The 15,054-nt window shown below is 36.0% G+C and overlaps 1 protein-coding gene across 4 annotated transcripts; it reads right to left on the reverse strand.

Moving 5' to 3' along the window:
- Window positions 1-3,547: 3,547 nt before the first annotated feature.
- LOC109070532 (KN motif and ankyrin repeat domain-containing protein 1-like) lies at window positions 3,548-14,556 on the reverse strand. 4 transcript variants are annotated; one of them, XM_042724197.1, is made up of 14 exons: window positions 14,287-14,556; window positions 13,233-13,343; window positions 13,092-13,108; window positions 12,619-12,700; window positions 9,362-11,815; window positions 9,183-9,269; window positions 7,828-7,927; window positions 7,515-7,637; window positions 7,336-7,423; window positions 6,324-6,543; window positions 4,697-4,839; window positions 4,413-4,613; window positions 4,175-4,273; window positions 3,548-4,075 (listed from the first exon to the last, which is right to left on the reverse strand). In XM_042724197.1, the coding sequence occupies exons 4-14, from the start codon at window positions 12,647-12,649 to the stop codon at window positions 4,001-4,003; spliced, it is 3,621 nt and encodes a 1,206-aa protein (XP_042580131.1). In that variant the 5' UTR covers window positions 12,650-12,700; window positions 13,092-13,108; window positions 13,233-13,343; window positions 14,287-14,556; the 3' UTR covers window positions 3,548-4,000. The 4 variants fall into 4 exon arrangements, with proteins under 4 accessions (XP_042580131.1, XP_042580132.1, XP_042580129.1 ...); XM_042724198.1 differs by having other exon boundaries at window positions 13,233-13,346; XM_042724195.1 differs by lacking the exons at window positions 13,092-13,108; window positions 13,233-13,343.
- Between the last annotated feature and the right edge of the window lie 498 nt (window positions 14,557-15,054).

Here is a 15,054-nt window from a genome sequence, read left to right on the forward strand (position 1 = left end):
AGAAGAGCTGAAGGCCACTATCAGAGCAACCTGGGCTCTCTTAACACCTGAGCAGTGCCACAGACTGATCGACTCCATGCCACGCCGCATTGCTGCAGTAATTCAGACAAAAGGAGACCCAACTAAGTATTGAGTGCTGTACATGTTCATACTTTCAGTTGGCCAAGATTTCTAAAAATCCTTTCTTTGTATTGGTCTTAAGTAATATTCTAATTTTCTGAGATTCTGAATTTGGGATTTTCCTTAGTTGTCAGTTATAATCATCAAAATTAAAATAAATAAACATTTGAAATATATCAGTCTGTGTGTAATGAATGAATATAATGTACAAGTTTCACTTTTTGAATGGAATTAGTGAAATAAATCAACTTTTTGATAATATTCTAATTATATGACCAGCACCTGTATATTGTATTATTTACAAATTACAATTGTAGCCCCAGACAGTTACCTATGGCTATTATTTTACTGATACAGTTGTCTGATTGATTTTAGTCTCAAGCATTCAGAAATCATGCAAAACTAAGCAGTTTTACTATGATAAAACCATGGTTAATTTTTTGTAAGGGTTGTGATATCCACAAGTTTTTGTTGAGGAAATTATTGAGCAGTCGCATTTCTTTTCCAAAAAGGTGGCCAAAAATGTAAGATTAAGTGGATATTTGAATTAAATGTTTGGTCAATATTAGGGATATGCCGGTATCAAATTTTCCTGTTGCGATTAATTGATAATGCTTTTATCACGGTGTATGGTATTATCACGGTATTGAAATTTAGTTTAAAAAGTGGTCACAATACAGTATAACAGGTTAAATAACGTTTTTCTTATAACAAAAATAACTGAACATTTAAATACAATAAAGCAATACAGAAAAAAATATATAAAGTTAAAAGTTTTACACAGATTAAAGTGCAAAAGAACTATAAAGACCAAGAGTTATCACTTTACAATAAGACCTTAACCTTAGTTAATGCATTAACATTCACAATGCAACATTTGCTACAGAAGTTATTAATCTTTGTTAAAAAATACAAGTCTTAATTCATGTTAGCTCATTAAATAACACAGTTGCAACTTTCGATTATAAGGTGTTATTAAATATTGGAATACCTAAGATTAATGAATGTTCAGAAGAATTTTTCATTGGCAGATTATGTTAACTAATAAAGCCCTAATGTAAAGTGTGAATGAACAATAAAGAATCAAAACACTTTCAAACAATATCTAGGGCATGTTGTAGTCCAGATTAAAATTATGGGAAAAAAAAGTTTGAAAATAAATAGCCTATTAAGTCTAAACATTTAAGTATTTGGCACTGTGATGAACAACATAGTGAATACACAAACCTGAATGGCTACTTACAATTATTTAAATAGGTTTTAGAATGTAGCAGCTGCTTTATTTATGGGGTTTTCAGGGTAAGGGCTGCATTTTCTGCAGTTTAGCGCCATCTGCTGTCAGAGAGTGAATGTGTTTTCATTCAGCGCGTCTCTCACGTGTTCCTCCATGTGCTTCTCATGCATGCTTGTTTCCATCAGAGCGCACACGTCTTTCAAGAAGCATACAGCGATGTTGTGCATTTTGACCAGTTGATGGGAAAAGAGTTCTTAAAATGCATTCCAAATTCTGAATAATTTGTAATATATAATTATTCACGGTATTTAGAAGTGCCCACAATAACAATATCGTGCATATTCATTACCGTGATATATCGCATTACCGAATACCGGCACATGTCTAGTCAATATTAAAGGACTTGCTCGTCCTGTAAGTGTAACAGCAGCAGTTACCAGGTCTTTGGCTCCCTTTGCAAGCTTTTGTAATATGTAATGTACATAAATTGTTTACTTTGTATTACATTATGTATTTTAACAGTGTTATTCAATGATCCACTTAATTATTAATTAACCAATCATTATTACCTCATTGTTTTATATAATGCATTTTAAGTAAATTTAAAGGCTGTTGTTGGCTTAGGTCTGATTTTATAACCACAAAAATATTATCTTATTACTTCTTTATAAACTATTTGAAGCAACAAAACCATGGCTAATATGTGGTTACCATCCATGGCTACAAGAACCATGATTTTTGGTTTTATTTATAAAACCATAGCTAATTTTTGTAAGGGAACATGAAAAGCCAAAGAGAATATAAGATGCGTTGTTGGTGGTTAAATTATCACCGACATTAAAAACACATTATTAATGTTAACATCCCAAAAAGTTTCACAGGATTATGAATGTTGACTACCTGAAAGTGATGCACGGGCTTCATCTTTTTTTTTTCATTTTCTTTTCTAGCCTAGCTATAAAGTTTGAAAAAGTTTTAAAAGCTTGCAGTCTGAAAGTTTTTAGTTTGAAAGTTATAAGTTTTAAAGACTAAAGTTTGAATGTTTTCAAGGCAATACAGTATACCAGAAAAACAGATAAGTAGGCCTAGCACAGTTAGTATGTTATTGTCAAGTTTCTAACATGATTAGCATGTTACTAGCAGGTTGTTATCATAATTACCAAGTTATTAACATGTTGCTAGCATGATTAGCATGTTACTAGCATGGTGTTAACATTTTGTTAGCATTATTAGCAAGTTACTAGCATGATTCTAGCATGATTGCATGTTTCTAGCATGTTTAACAAAGTTGTTATCAAGTTTCTACCATGATTAGCAAATTACTATCATGGTGTTAACATGATTAGCAAGTTACTAGCATTTTGTTAGCATGTTTCTAACATGATTAGCCAGTTACTAGCATGTTACTTGCATGATCTGCATGTTACTAGCGTGATTCTAAGATGATTACCATGTTTCTAGCATGTTTAACAAGTTGCTAGCATATTTCTAGCATGATTAGCACATTACTAGCATGGTGTTAGCCTTTTTTTTAGCAATTTTAAAATTTGGTCTCAAAAGAAGAAGAAGAAGAAGAAGTTTAAATAAGATTTCAGTTAGATAGCTTTTTAAAGCCGACTTAATTAATTGTAGGCAAATATCCACTTCCTGCACTTTTATGGTTCTCTTCTCTGTTTTACAGCATCATGTTAACAATTTCAGGAAGTGAGAATGATCAATTCAGTCCATGAGTGATTCTGACCGGTTCGCAAAACGATGGCCGATTCAAAAGAACCAATTTAATTGCACTCATGACTCAGGGACTCTCTGGTTCAGATTCTAAACGAACTACTAAAAAAATGGGTATGTTAACACTCTGATTTCGTCAGTTCGATTGTTATAATGATGATGATAATAATAATAATAATTATTTGCAGATTTGTTCCTTAGAGTTAGCACAACCTTCCTCATGTCTGCTGATCATCTGCAGTCCAGCTTTTCACCATTGGATGGCATTGCAACTGTATGAATTCTACAGATCTAAAACACAAGAGAGCAAAGTAATGCAATATTTGCAGGAAACACAAGGTGGTGATGTAATCACATATTTATTTACTTTTATGTTATATATATATTATATATATATATATATATATATATATATTTATATATATATGAACATGACATTTACATTTCATTCATTTTCATTAAGAGTTCTTAAAATCTAGATTTCAGATTTTGGAAGTGAATAGTGTATAGCCTACTTGGTAAAATATATATTACAAGAAACTAATTCAAGCTTTTAAAATGTGAGAATAATGTATATAATTCTAAAATGTATATACATTTATACATCACCTAAAATGAATATATAAAACTGTTTTGGCATGCAGTTTCCTATTATAGTAGGTCTTTATTACTGTCAGTCTGCATAACTGGTATTTTTATATCTGGAAAACATAACTGTCAGTAAAGAAGAAAATAAATGATGCAGCTTGTACCAACAGTGCACTGCACTTTTGAAAATATTGCTCTCTTTAATATTACACCTGTTGGAAAACATAACCTGTCACATTCATCTCAGTCATATGATTGAACAGGTCGTTCAGAGGGGATGTCTGAATGGATGAAGAGAGCATGGGAAAATGTCATATCAATCAGAAGAGCTTATGCGTGCAACCGGTGGAGTCTTGCTTCGAGGGGAACCCTGTGGATGAGCATTGACACACACGCAAACAGAAACTGTTGTGCAGCTGATGTGAGTAATTGGTAAAAATATGTTATTGGTAAGTAAGTAAAATGCTATAAGAGAGTACAAATGCAGACAAGGAATAGTCATACCCTCGGTTGGCCCTTTGAGTAGTTGACATGGGCATAGAGAAGCATAGCGATATCTTTGTGTCCAGCCTCCAGAGCAATGGACAGAGCAGTGCTCTCGTCCTACCAGCACACAGACACAAAACATACCAAGCAAAAGCACACAGACAAATTTAAACAAGAACATCAATTTAAAACACAAATGACAATTTTAAATCATTACTGTAAATCTTTTCTCTTAGATAGCCATGTGGTTACTCACATTGTCAGTCAGTGTGGCATCACAGCCTGGCCGGGCCAGTAAGAGTTTGACAATGTCAGCATGGCCGTGTTCACCAGCACACATTAGAGCAGTTGACCCCTCATCATCCTGGATATTGACCTCTGCCCCAGCAGCCAGCAGAGCCCTGACCATATCTATACGCCCATGACTGACTGCTAGCATGAGAGCTGTCTGACCAGCCTATTGAGCAAACAGTACACAAAAGGATACATGGATACTCTTGGGTAGAAGCAGTTTTCTCAAAAACATAGACAGACAGATACCTGGCTGGCCTTAGCATTAACATCTCCTCTGCTGAAGAGTTCTTGCACCACCATCATGTCGTCTTTCATTTCCACGGCAGCCAGGGAGGCAAGCATTATGGGAGTATAACCGGCCTTATTCTGATGATCAACATTACATACTCCTGCATGAAAAGAATCAAGACCTAATGAATTATGGAACCCTTTTGAGTGTCTCTCAACAGAAAAATGTAATACCTCTGTACGAATATATATATATATATATATATATATATATATATATATATATATATATATATATATATATATATATATATACACACATGCATACATACATATACATATATATACAGTACAGGTCAAAAGTTTGGAAACATTACTATTTTTAATGTTTTTGAAAGAAGTCTCTTCTGCTCATTAAGCCTGCATTTATTTGATCAAAAATACAGAAAAAACAGTAATATTGTGAAATATTATTACAACTTAAAATAATAGTTTTCTATTTGAATATACTTTAAAAAAATAATTTATTCCTGTGATGCAAAGCTGATGCAAATTTTCAGCATTATTACTCCAGCCTTCAGTGTCACATGTAACATCCAGTCTATCACATGATCATTTAGAAATCATTCTAATATTCTGATTTATTATGAGTGTTGGAAACAGTTCTGCTGTCTAATATATTTGTTGAATAAAAGGTTAAAAAGAACTGGATTTATTCAAAATAAAAAAATAAAAAATTCTAATAATATATATTCTAATAATATATTTTCTTTACTATCACTTTTTATCAATTTAACACATCTAACACAGTATTGATTTTATTTAAAAAAAAAAAGAAAGAAAAAAAAAATGACTGACCCCAAATTACTGACCAGTAGTGTATATTGTTATTACAAAATATTTATATTTTAAAAACATAGCTTTTTTTTTTTTTTTTTTTTACTTTTTATTCATCAAAGTATCCTAAAAAAGTATCACATGTTCTGAAAAAATATTAAGCAGCAGAACTGTTTCCAACTTTGATAATGAATCATCATATTAGAATGATTTCTAAAGGATCATGTGATAATGATCCTAAAAATTCAGCTTTGCATCACAGAAATAAATGATAATTTAAATTATAATACATTTAAAAACAATTATTTTAAATTGTAATAATATATCACAATATTACATTTTTTTCTGTATTTTTGATCAAATGCAGTTAAACAGTAATATTGTGAAATACTATCACATTTTAAAATAACATTTCTATTTTAATAGATTTTAAAATGTAACTAATTCTTGTGATGGAAATCTGAATTTTCAGCAGTCATTACTCAAGGCTTTAGTGTCACATGATTCTTCAGAAATAATTCTCAAAAGTATTCATACTTTCATGAATAGAAAGGTCATTAGAAAACCATTTATTTAATGGATTCTTGCTGAATAAAAGTATTTAAATAGTATATACTTGGTTTAGAAATATGCAAAGCAGAACCAACAAGCACAACTAATACAGCTAAATGAAAAGTAATAATAGTACAGCTAAATAAATAGTAATACAGCTAAAGAAAGATATATAGAATGAACACAAAAGTTTGAGCTGGTGCGCTACTTCACAACAGATGAATCTAGGATTATAGGTTAATAAATTTGAAGGTACCTGCAGCAAGCAGAACCTTTACTATGCTGAAATTAGAGTGTGACACACTGTAGTGGAGGGCTGTGTTGCCATTTTGGTCAGCCATGTTGGCCACATAGCACAGGACATCAGGCGAGACATGGCGACAAGCGAAGAGGAAGTCCTCCACGATCTGTGGGCATGCCCTCTTCTGACTGGACACACAGAACCACTCCTGCTGCACTGTGCTCAGACAGGAACGCTTTTACAAAGACAAACAGATCAAATGAAAAATAAATAAATAAATTTAACTAAAATGGCAGGTAGAGTATCTGGGTAAACCACACAGAAACTTTTAGACATGATAAGGCAAGAACAAAAATGACACCAAATAAATGAAGCAGGCTTAAATTACTTTTAACACAGAAAGAAAATACAGCAACACTATAATTTTAAACTTCCCCAAATCCCACAGCGTACCGAACAATCTGATCTATATGCCAGTGGGTAATTATGGGATATGAGTAAGTAAACATAGAACACATAAACATCTGAACTTTTCAGACTGAAATACAGTTCCACAATACATCATAAATTAAGTTGGGTTTGTTATATATTTCTACGCCTTAAGAATTAATTCCCACAAGTTTCATAAAAATGTTTGCTCACTAAAGCTAGATCTGTCTGAGATGGTTCAGCGCTGTTATTGTTGCTGTAAAGCAACAGAAAACACTAACAATTCAGTCACTAACAATTTGGTTGAAATGATTACTCAGCAAAAGCCAAAGAGAAGTAAAAAAAATAAAATAAATGGAACCTATACAATCTGTTAAAAAATAGTGATTTAAAGTCTGGGAATCCATCTCTTATAATAAAGGATATACAAAACACATTCATTCAAAGGGCTTTAAATGTTACAGACTAAGACTCCTCATAAAGCATCTACTATACAGTAACTACTAACTGAAGAGAAGAAAAAAACCTGGAAACAATAAAAGAAGTTAAGAACTGACATTAAAACACAGATCGCTATTAACTCTGTTCTGAAACTCACCAGTTCTCTGTTGGATATAACCTTGCTGCCATTGAGGTGAACCTCCAGAGTTTGGCAGGCAGAAATCATCTTCTCACTAAATGTATACCTACACAGTAGAAAACAAATGTAACATGACAACGTTTTGCTAAACAGCATCATCTTGCACTGATAAAACAAAACTTGTTAGAAGCATGAACCTTTCTTTTCTCTTGGGGATCTTCCCTTTATCTTTGGCACTCCCCTCTTTCTTCCTCTTTTCTCTTCTTTTTTGCTCTTCATCCTCAGAATCACCACCCTCAGACAGGGGGTCCACAGTACCTCTGTGTAGATGCAAAGAGAGAGAGATGTACAATTAAATGTACAATGCATAGGTATGAATAGCAATGCATATTATTAAAAATTAATTACACAACCAATCTGGTAAAATAATTCTAGTTCAGCATTAAGAACAAAAAGGGACAATGAGCTAAATGTATTAGTTATGATTAAATAATGAAAGCCTTTATTTACCCATGTGAGGCAGGCTTAGGGTTCATACTATCCATGGACTTCAGATTGGTGCTTCTCCTTTTCATGATGGACCTGAGACAACGATCATCACTGGGTGAGCCTGAAAGAAATGCCATCATATTCCTGATTAAATTAAAGGGTTACTCCACCCCAAAATGAAAATTTTGTCATTAATCACTTACCCCCATGTCATTCCAAACCCGTAAAAGCTTCGTTAGTCTTCGGAACACAATTTAAGATATTTTGGATGAAAACTGGGAGGCTTGAGACTGTCCCATAGACTTGAAGAGAGACAGAGGAGAGGAATTGTTGAATAAAGTCATTATTTTTGTTTTCTTTGTGTACAAAAAGTATTCTTGTCGCTTCATAACGTTACGATTGAATCATTGATGGCAGATGGACTATTCTGACGATGCTTTTCATACTTTCCTGGACCTTGACAGTGTATTTTACTTGGCAGTCTGTGGGACAGTCTGAAGCCTCCCGGTTTTCATCCAAAATATCTTAAATTGTGTTCCGAAGACGAACAAAGCTTTTACGGGTTTGGAACGACATGGGGGTAAGTGATTAATGACAAAATTTTTATTTTGGGGTGGAGTAACCCTTTAATAAGATGGGACACAATATATGACTCAAAAATGACTTTCAAGTAAAATTTGATATTGATTCTTTTTTTTTTTCTTTTTTGCAGAACTCTTAAAACACATTAAACAGTTTTTAAACTGAAGTTTGGGGATAAAATTAAATCTGCATACAGCTGATGTTTATCTCCCTTTCCTTGCAACATGATATTGAAATAATAAATAATACGAAATTAAGTCTTTTGTGAGGGAATATTTGCAGATCCTTGCCTTTAAAAAAAAAAGTTACAAAAAGCTTAAAAATTCCTGAAAACATTCCATTCTTGTTCATGATCTGCCATGACAGCACCTTAACATGCACACACTCCTTTATATAGCAAACACACCTGCTAAAGGCTCTTTTTATTCTGTAATAAGGACTCCTGAAACACAAACATTCCTGTCTTTCAGAAACCATGCGCAGAGCAGGCTTCCAGTGTGGATGGTATTCATGCCTGTGTCTGCCACATACCAAAAGATATGAGAGCATTCCACAAGCCAACAGCAACCCAAATATTCTAAGTTTAGGGCTTATTCAGCCAAAAGACAAACCAGAGAGTGCTATTTTCACCTCCTGTTCAAATTCCAATGCAAAAAGATTTTAAAAAAGCCTCCTCCTTTCTGCTTCTTTTTTTCCTGCATGCACTTTTTTGTCGGGTGGAGTCATTTAGACCAGGATGCTATACTTTTGCTTGCTAGCTGACTTGAGTTGTCTTTGAAACAAATAATACATACCATGAAGAGCAGCAGACATCTGCAACTCCATTTGATTTCTTTCTTTAATTTTTGAAGTTTCATTTGTTGTCTGGTTTTGTGCAAAGCCTGGGAGTAAGAAAGAAATTGAAAGCAAATAAAGTATCTAAAATTCCAAAAAATGCTTTCAAAGGCAGAAACACAAATATACACATCATTACCTCCAACTTGTTTATCTAAAACACCATGGGACTGTAAAATGACCTCATGTTTTGCCCCAGGGTAACTGTCAATAAATAGGCCCTGTTGTTCTTTGAGTAATTTTTGCTTGCGATCTATATAATGATCAAGTCCAGGCTCAATCTGCACAAACATTTGGCCCTCTGAGTCGCGTATTCTCCCGTCTCCCACTTCTACGCCAATGCTACGCGTCTTGACCGGATCTGGCAGATGGGATGGACCACATGCAATGTTGCGCGTATGAAGTCCGATGAGGATATTCTCATTGATATTTGCCATTCCAACGCCCATGTCACGTGTCATAACATTAGGAACAGCAGGGGTGTTTGTGCCTCTATCTAAGCATGCAGTGGTTCCAACAGAGTGCATCTGAACAGCAGCCACTCGGTCGCAAACCTTCCCATCTCCAACCGCCAGAGATCGGGTCACTGCATGTGCTGTGTTGGTATGCCTTTCCCTGGTCAGTGTGTGCTTTGTGTTGGTGCTGGCTTCAGAGATACAGGCTTGCAAAGTGCTGGTGCTGCGCGAGACGGTGCAAAAGGCTGTACTGGTACGCTGAGACATGGTCTGAGGGATTGCCATCACACCCAAGTCAACACTTCGAACTGGGTCAGTGACAGTTCCTTGGGAAATTAGTGATTTGACAGATCTGACATCCATGTCGACCGTGCAGTCACCACAGCCCACTGTTTGGCGGGAAATGCTCCTTTTGTTCTCCATTGTCTCCGAGGTAATTGTGGCAGCATCACACACACACACAGTCGTCCCAACACCTTGACTGTGTGTTGCCACACTCTTGCTTCCGACACACTGATCTTTTTGCTCTACTCTTTTGCGCACTTCCCACTCTTCCATAGGTGTATCTGGGCCAGACGATGCAACCTTTAACTCAGGTTTGCAGGAAACTCCAACATCAGTGGAAATCTGCTCTAGTCCTCCTCCAACAGCAGAATGCACATGGTTGGTGTGGTTTCCAACCCCAAGAGTGCGAGTTTGCGACTCAGTCTGGGTGGCGGCGCAGTTTACCTGCGGTTGTGCAGAGGAACTCTTGTCAGCACGGTTTCTCGCTTCTGCTTCCCGCAGTTCACTCCTCAGCCTACCCATTTCTGCCTTGAGCATTGCTTCTTTAAGCTCTGCCTCCAGTATCTGAACCCGGTCACTTAAATGTTGGATGGTTTGCTGCTGCAACTCGGTTTCTGCTTCCTTTTCGGATACCACGCCGAGCATAGTCTCAGTGACACCGACAGCCACTGATTGAGTCTCAAGTTTGGCATCGACAGCAACATCCTTACAGAAGTTTAATTTGTGGTGATGAATAACAGTGACTTCATCGATGTGCCTGTCATCTACAACTGTGACAGACGTTCGATCCCTCATCTTGAAAGCTGAGGATTCAAGACGTGCATCTTGAATCTTCCTTTCAAGCAGTTGCATTTCAACACTGAGCTGTTGAAAATCTGTCAGACCAGAGATGGGACTGTGCTCCCAACCCTCCATCGCTGGTTTGCTGTTCAATTCTTGTAAATCTTTGTCAATGCTAGAGCTAGATTTTTGAGCTTCCTCCTGGCGCTTGACCAAGGCAGTCAGTTGTCTCTTTTCTTCCTGCAAAACAGCAATCTTCACCTGTAGGACAGGAATGGCCTTCACTTTCTCCTCTAGGTCCTTTAATCTTCGTAAAGCAGCTGCCATCTGATCCCTGACCATCTGCAAGTGGGGTTGACTCACACCACTCACTGGAGATGCCTGGCCTGAGCTTGAGGGGCTGATTTTTAGGCCGCTCCCCAATAACAAGGTACCTTGCCTAGGCTGGTCTAAGACTTTCATCTTAGCACCTTGATTTAGGCCACTCCAGCTTGTGTATGGAGACAGGGTACCGGTAGAGCCAAGACCACCAAAACTGGACAGTCTACGTCGTGGCTGTGGTTCTGGAGGTCCTTGCTGTGATGAGCCTTTCTCATGTTCCAAACGCCTGCATGTTTCCATCAGAGTCTTTTCTACTAGAGGATTTGATTTGGTTGGGGTAGGATGTTGTGTGGCTGAGGTAGGCATCCCATGTTCATTCCTCTGAGAGGTAACTAGGTCTTGAGGGACCTCTGGTCTTTGACTGGAAGATTTAGGTTTGGAATGGGGAAGTGGCGGTCTTCTTTTGTTGACAGAAGAAGAGGATGAAGAGGGAGAGGGTTTCTTAGCTTCATCACTGCTCACAGAGGACAAAGTCTCTGAGGAAGTCCAGTGTGTGGGGTTTATGATGCGCTGCGGCTCAGAGGCAGCATTTGCCACCCCCGGCCGCTTGTTAAAATGCAGTCGGCGAATGGTGTCACTTCGCTCGATATCATCCACGTATTTAACAAAGTCTAAGTCAAGCTGGTACCCATATGGTGTATCGATGCTGAATGGGCTACTCTGGAAAGTGTCAGCAGAGATCTCACTCCAGTCTGTTTAAACAAAGAAGAACAAAAATGACCTTAGCAGAGAAATTTAGAAGAGAACAGAAAGTTTAATATGAATGCATCTTTATCATCATTTTTTTGTAAAAGCTTTAAATACACTTCCAAGCCAAGAGCATGAAAATGTATAACTATAGAAATAACTGACTTGCCTGAAAACACTATATAAAATCACAGAACAAAATTGAGACTTATAGAAACCAAAAAGAAAACCATTTCAGAGTTCAAAATAAAATAGTACATACATATTCTTTACAATCTAGAAACATTTCAAATGGTGACACTCTCAACTTTCAAAATGTATCTGATTTCTGTGAAAAAGTAGTATGCATTCCTTATTAAAACCCTCAAATGTCAATCAAAATTAAATATACCTAAAAGATGACATATTTATTATTTTCCTTACCAGCTGATTAGAATTTCCACACAAAAAAAATCTAATAAAGTTCCAGGAAAGTTCAACTGCTCTCTTTCTCCTCTCTGTCCTTGTCTTATTCTGTCTGCTCTCCTCCTCCATGTGGCCTTCAGTCTCTTATTTTGCATTACTCTCCACCCACTGCTTTTTAATTCCCTTCCTCTTTCATCTACTCAAGCACTCTTAAACATTTCCTTTGAAAATGAATAAAAACCACACTAACCATGCCTTTATACAGAAAAAAAAAAAAACTAAACAATCAAATACAACAAAATCTACCCCCTTGCATTTTATTTAGAAAAAAAGAGAGAATGCAAGTCAAAATCATTTTGGTGACAACTGGTGAAACGCCAACTGCAGAGTTGCTGATTCTTACGTTGTTGATGGAAATGTGTTTCTTGAGTCATAGCAGCTGCTGATTGACGATACCGCTGTTAAATTTCTCAGCAGTGGAAACGCTGGGAAAACAAGAACAGACAAGAATATATAATCAGAGCACATTAAACATATCACCTATTATGTGCCTGTTGTTGTATAGCTGATGAAATGTATTATATATATATATATATTACTCAATGACAAAGTATTGCAACCAGAGCTCTGCTATTAATCTTTTCTTGTTCCACAATAAACTGTTACAGGTAGGGTTTTATCCAGACTGCAAGCTGTATTTTATGTAACAATTTAAAATTCAAGCCACTTCAATCAAACAATATATAAAACTGGTCAGGTGTAAGATGAAGGTTTTGTGTCTGCTTATTTATGGTTAACAGATTCATTATCTTTTCATATTCTGCCCCCTGCTGGAGATATGAAGTATAAGCGGTCTGTAGTTCTGCAATACACCACCTGAAGAAAGAGAGAGGCTGAAAGAATGAGAAAGGCAATGATAGTGAAACATTAAGGGATTGTTAAAAAATGGTTCTTTTCTCAGCTTTTGGATAAACTGGTTTGAAAAACAATATATATATATATTTTTATAGTTCTTACAGTTGCTGCAGCTGCAAGCAGGAGTTGTAGCTCAGTGACAAAATAAAAGAGACCCTGCAAACCAGGAGAAGCTTGCACTTTTACTGCAGACAGATATCTGAAACATGAGACCTGCTTTGGGTAAAGCATTGTGTCAGCTGAATTGCTTGGCAGTGGGAGAGCACAGACACATTGACAACACGCACGAATGGAGGCACACTGATCCATGAACACGCATGCATATATGATATAAGCATAAAGGCTTTAGGGCATAAAGTAACACCTGAGAATAACAACTAAAAGAATAAATGTAAAAAAAAACTGATGAAAGAGGACAAGAAAGTTCTGTATCATTTTTTTTCGCCCAATACAGTTGTTTTGCACTGCAGAAAAACAAATATGAATTGAAATGACTACTCATGGATAAGTCATTTATGCATCTAATATGCAAAATTTTGATAACAGACAAAAACTACAAATGAATTACTAAATGTAACAAATGCCCATGCTGTTGACTTTGTCAGCACTCTAGCAAAACAACTAAAATGTAATCCTAAAACACAAACAAAGGCTGTTTTGTTGGAATGCAATGAAAGAGGGAAAGGCAATTTGGTTAGCTTTACTGGATACTGCATTCTTTAAGGGGAAAAAATATGTATGTGTGCAATAATGGACATAATCCGCTCCTGGTACAGACCAGTAGGCTATATCTTGGGCTCAGTGGATTACACACTAACTTGAGACTAGCTCAGCTGTACCACAGAGCCCAGATCCCTAACTAATATCAACATCATATTTCATTAATGTAAACATAACTAAAATAGAGAGTACAATACCTAATAGCCTACTTTGTATTTTGGAAGCAATAATTACTCTACCTCGCCTTGAGATATTTTTAAACTTTTCTCTGAAACATTAATGATATTTACATACATTTAAAGACTCCAAAACGGCATCTCTGCAGCAATATACTTCTGGACTGGCCAAAGGAACGACTAAATAATACAGTGAAATACTTCTAAACAGATAGGCTATCCCATCTGCACTAATGCAGGTGAGTCTGTTGTTTACATACCACAGCGAAGCCCAGCTTCAGAGATGAACACGAACACTGCTCATCATTTCTTCTGCGTTTTCAATTGAACACTGTTGTTTATCCTGAAACAGAGTTCCAGTTTTGAAAACTTAGCGTGAACAGCCAGTCCTGGAGTAACTTTACCATGCTGCTCTCTGTAGATATGCGTATGGAGGAGCTGCTGCTTACGCCATGGCGCACTACGGCAGGTGTGCAGCAGAGGTCTATCAGCGTGAATTCGTAATAGCGTGCTACTACGTACTTTTTATTTAAATTTAAAATAACCACATGTATCCTTCTGTGGTATATATTTATATATGGTTTGTATAAAAATATTAAAATAATATATTTAAAAATAGCATTTAATTTATAATTATAAAAATGTAGCCTAATACTGTTAAATGCATAGAAGTTAGAAATCAGAAACGAATGTTTTGTCAAAACTCAAGTTAACTCTAATAATGACAGATGTCTTCAGGATTAAAGTGACATCTGCTGGTCATTTTCTGAAGTACAGATCTCTCTTTAGAGAATGTGCATTGGATGAAACGCAATAAATAACAGGCCTACACATAGGTGAGGGAGACCGCCTTCATTCACTTTAAATGAATAAAGGTGGGTTTGCTTAGAAAGTCTATTTCTGTACATACCTTTAGGTCTACAAAAGTCTATAGAAAACCTATTGATCATTTTTCAAGATTTTTTTTTTATAACTAATCAACCTATGAAAATGTTTTGTAATTACTTATTGATGAAAAAGTATTAATT

The sequence above is a fragment of the Cyprinus carpio genome, chromosome B5 (assembly GCF_018340385.1).
Source record: "Cyprinus carpio isolate SPL01 chromosome B5, ASM1834038v1, whole genome shotgun sequence".
In the NCBI taxonomy this organism is placed as follows: Eukaryota; Metazoa; Chordata; class Actinopteri; order Cypriniformes; family Cyprinidae; genus Cyprinus; species Cyprinus carpio.

Coding starts and splice junctions, on each gene's coding strand:
- LOC109070532 (XM_042724195.1), bottom strand. CDS start 12,649: ATGACTCAAGAAACACATTTCCATCAACAAC. Junction 7,424..7,514: donor ATCCCCAAGAGAAAAGAAAG/GTTCATGCTTCT, acceptor TCTACTGTGTAG/GTATACATTTAGTGAGAAGA. Junction 4,274..4,412: donor ATGCCACACTGACTGACAAT/GTGAGTAACCAC, acceptor GTGTGCTGGTAG/GACGAGAGCACTGCTCTGTC.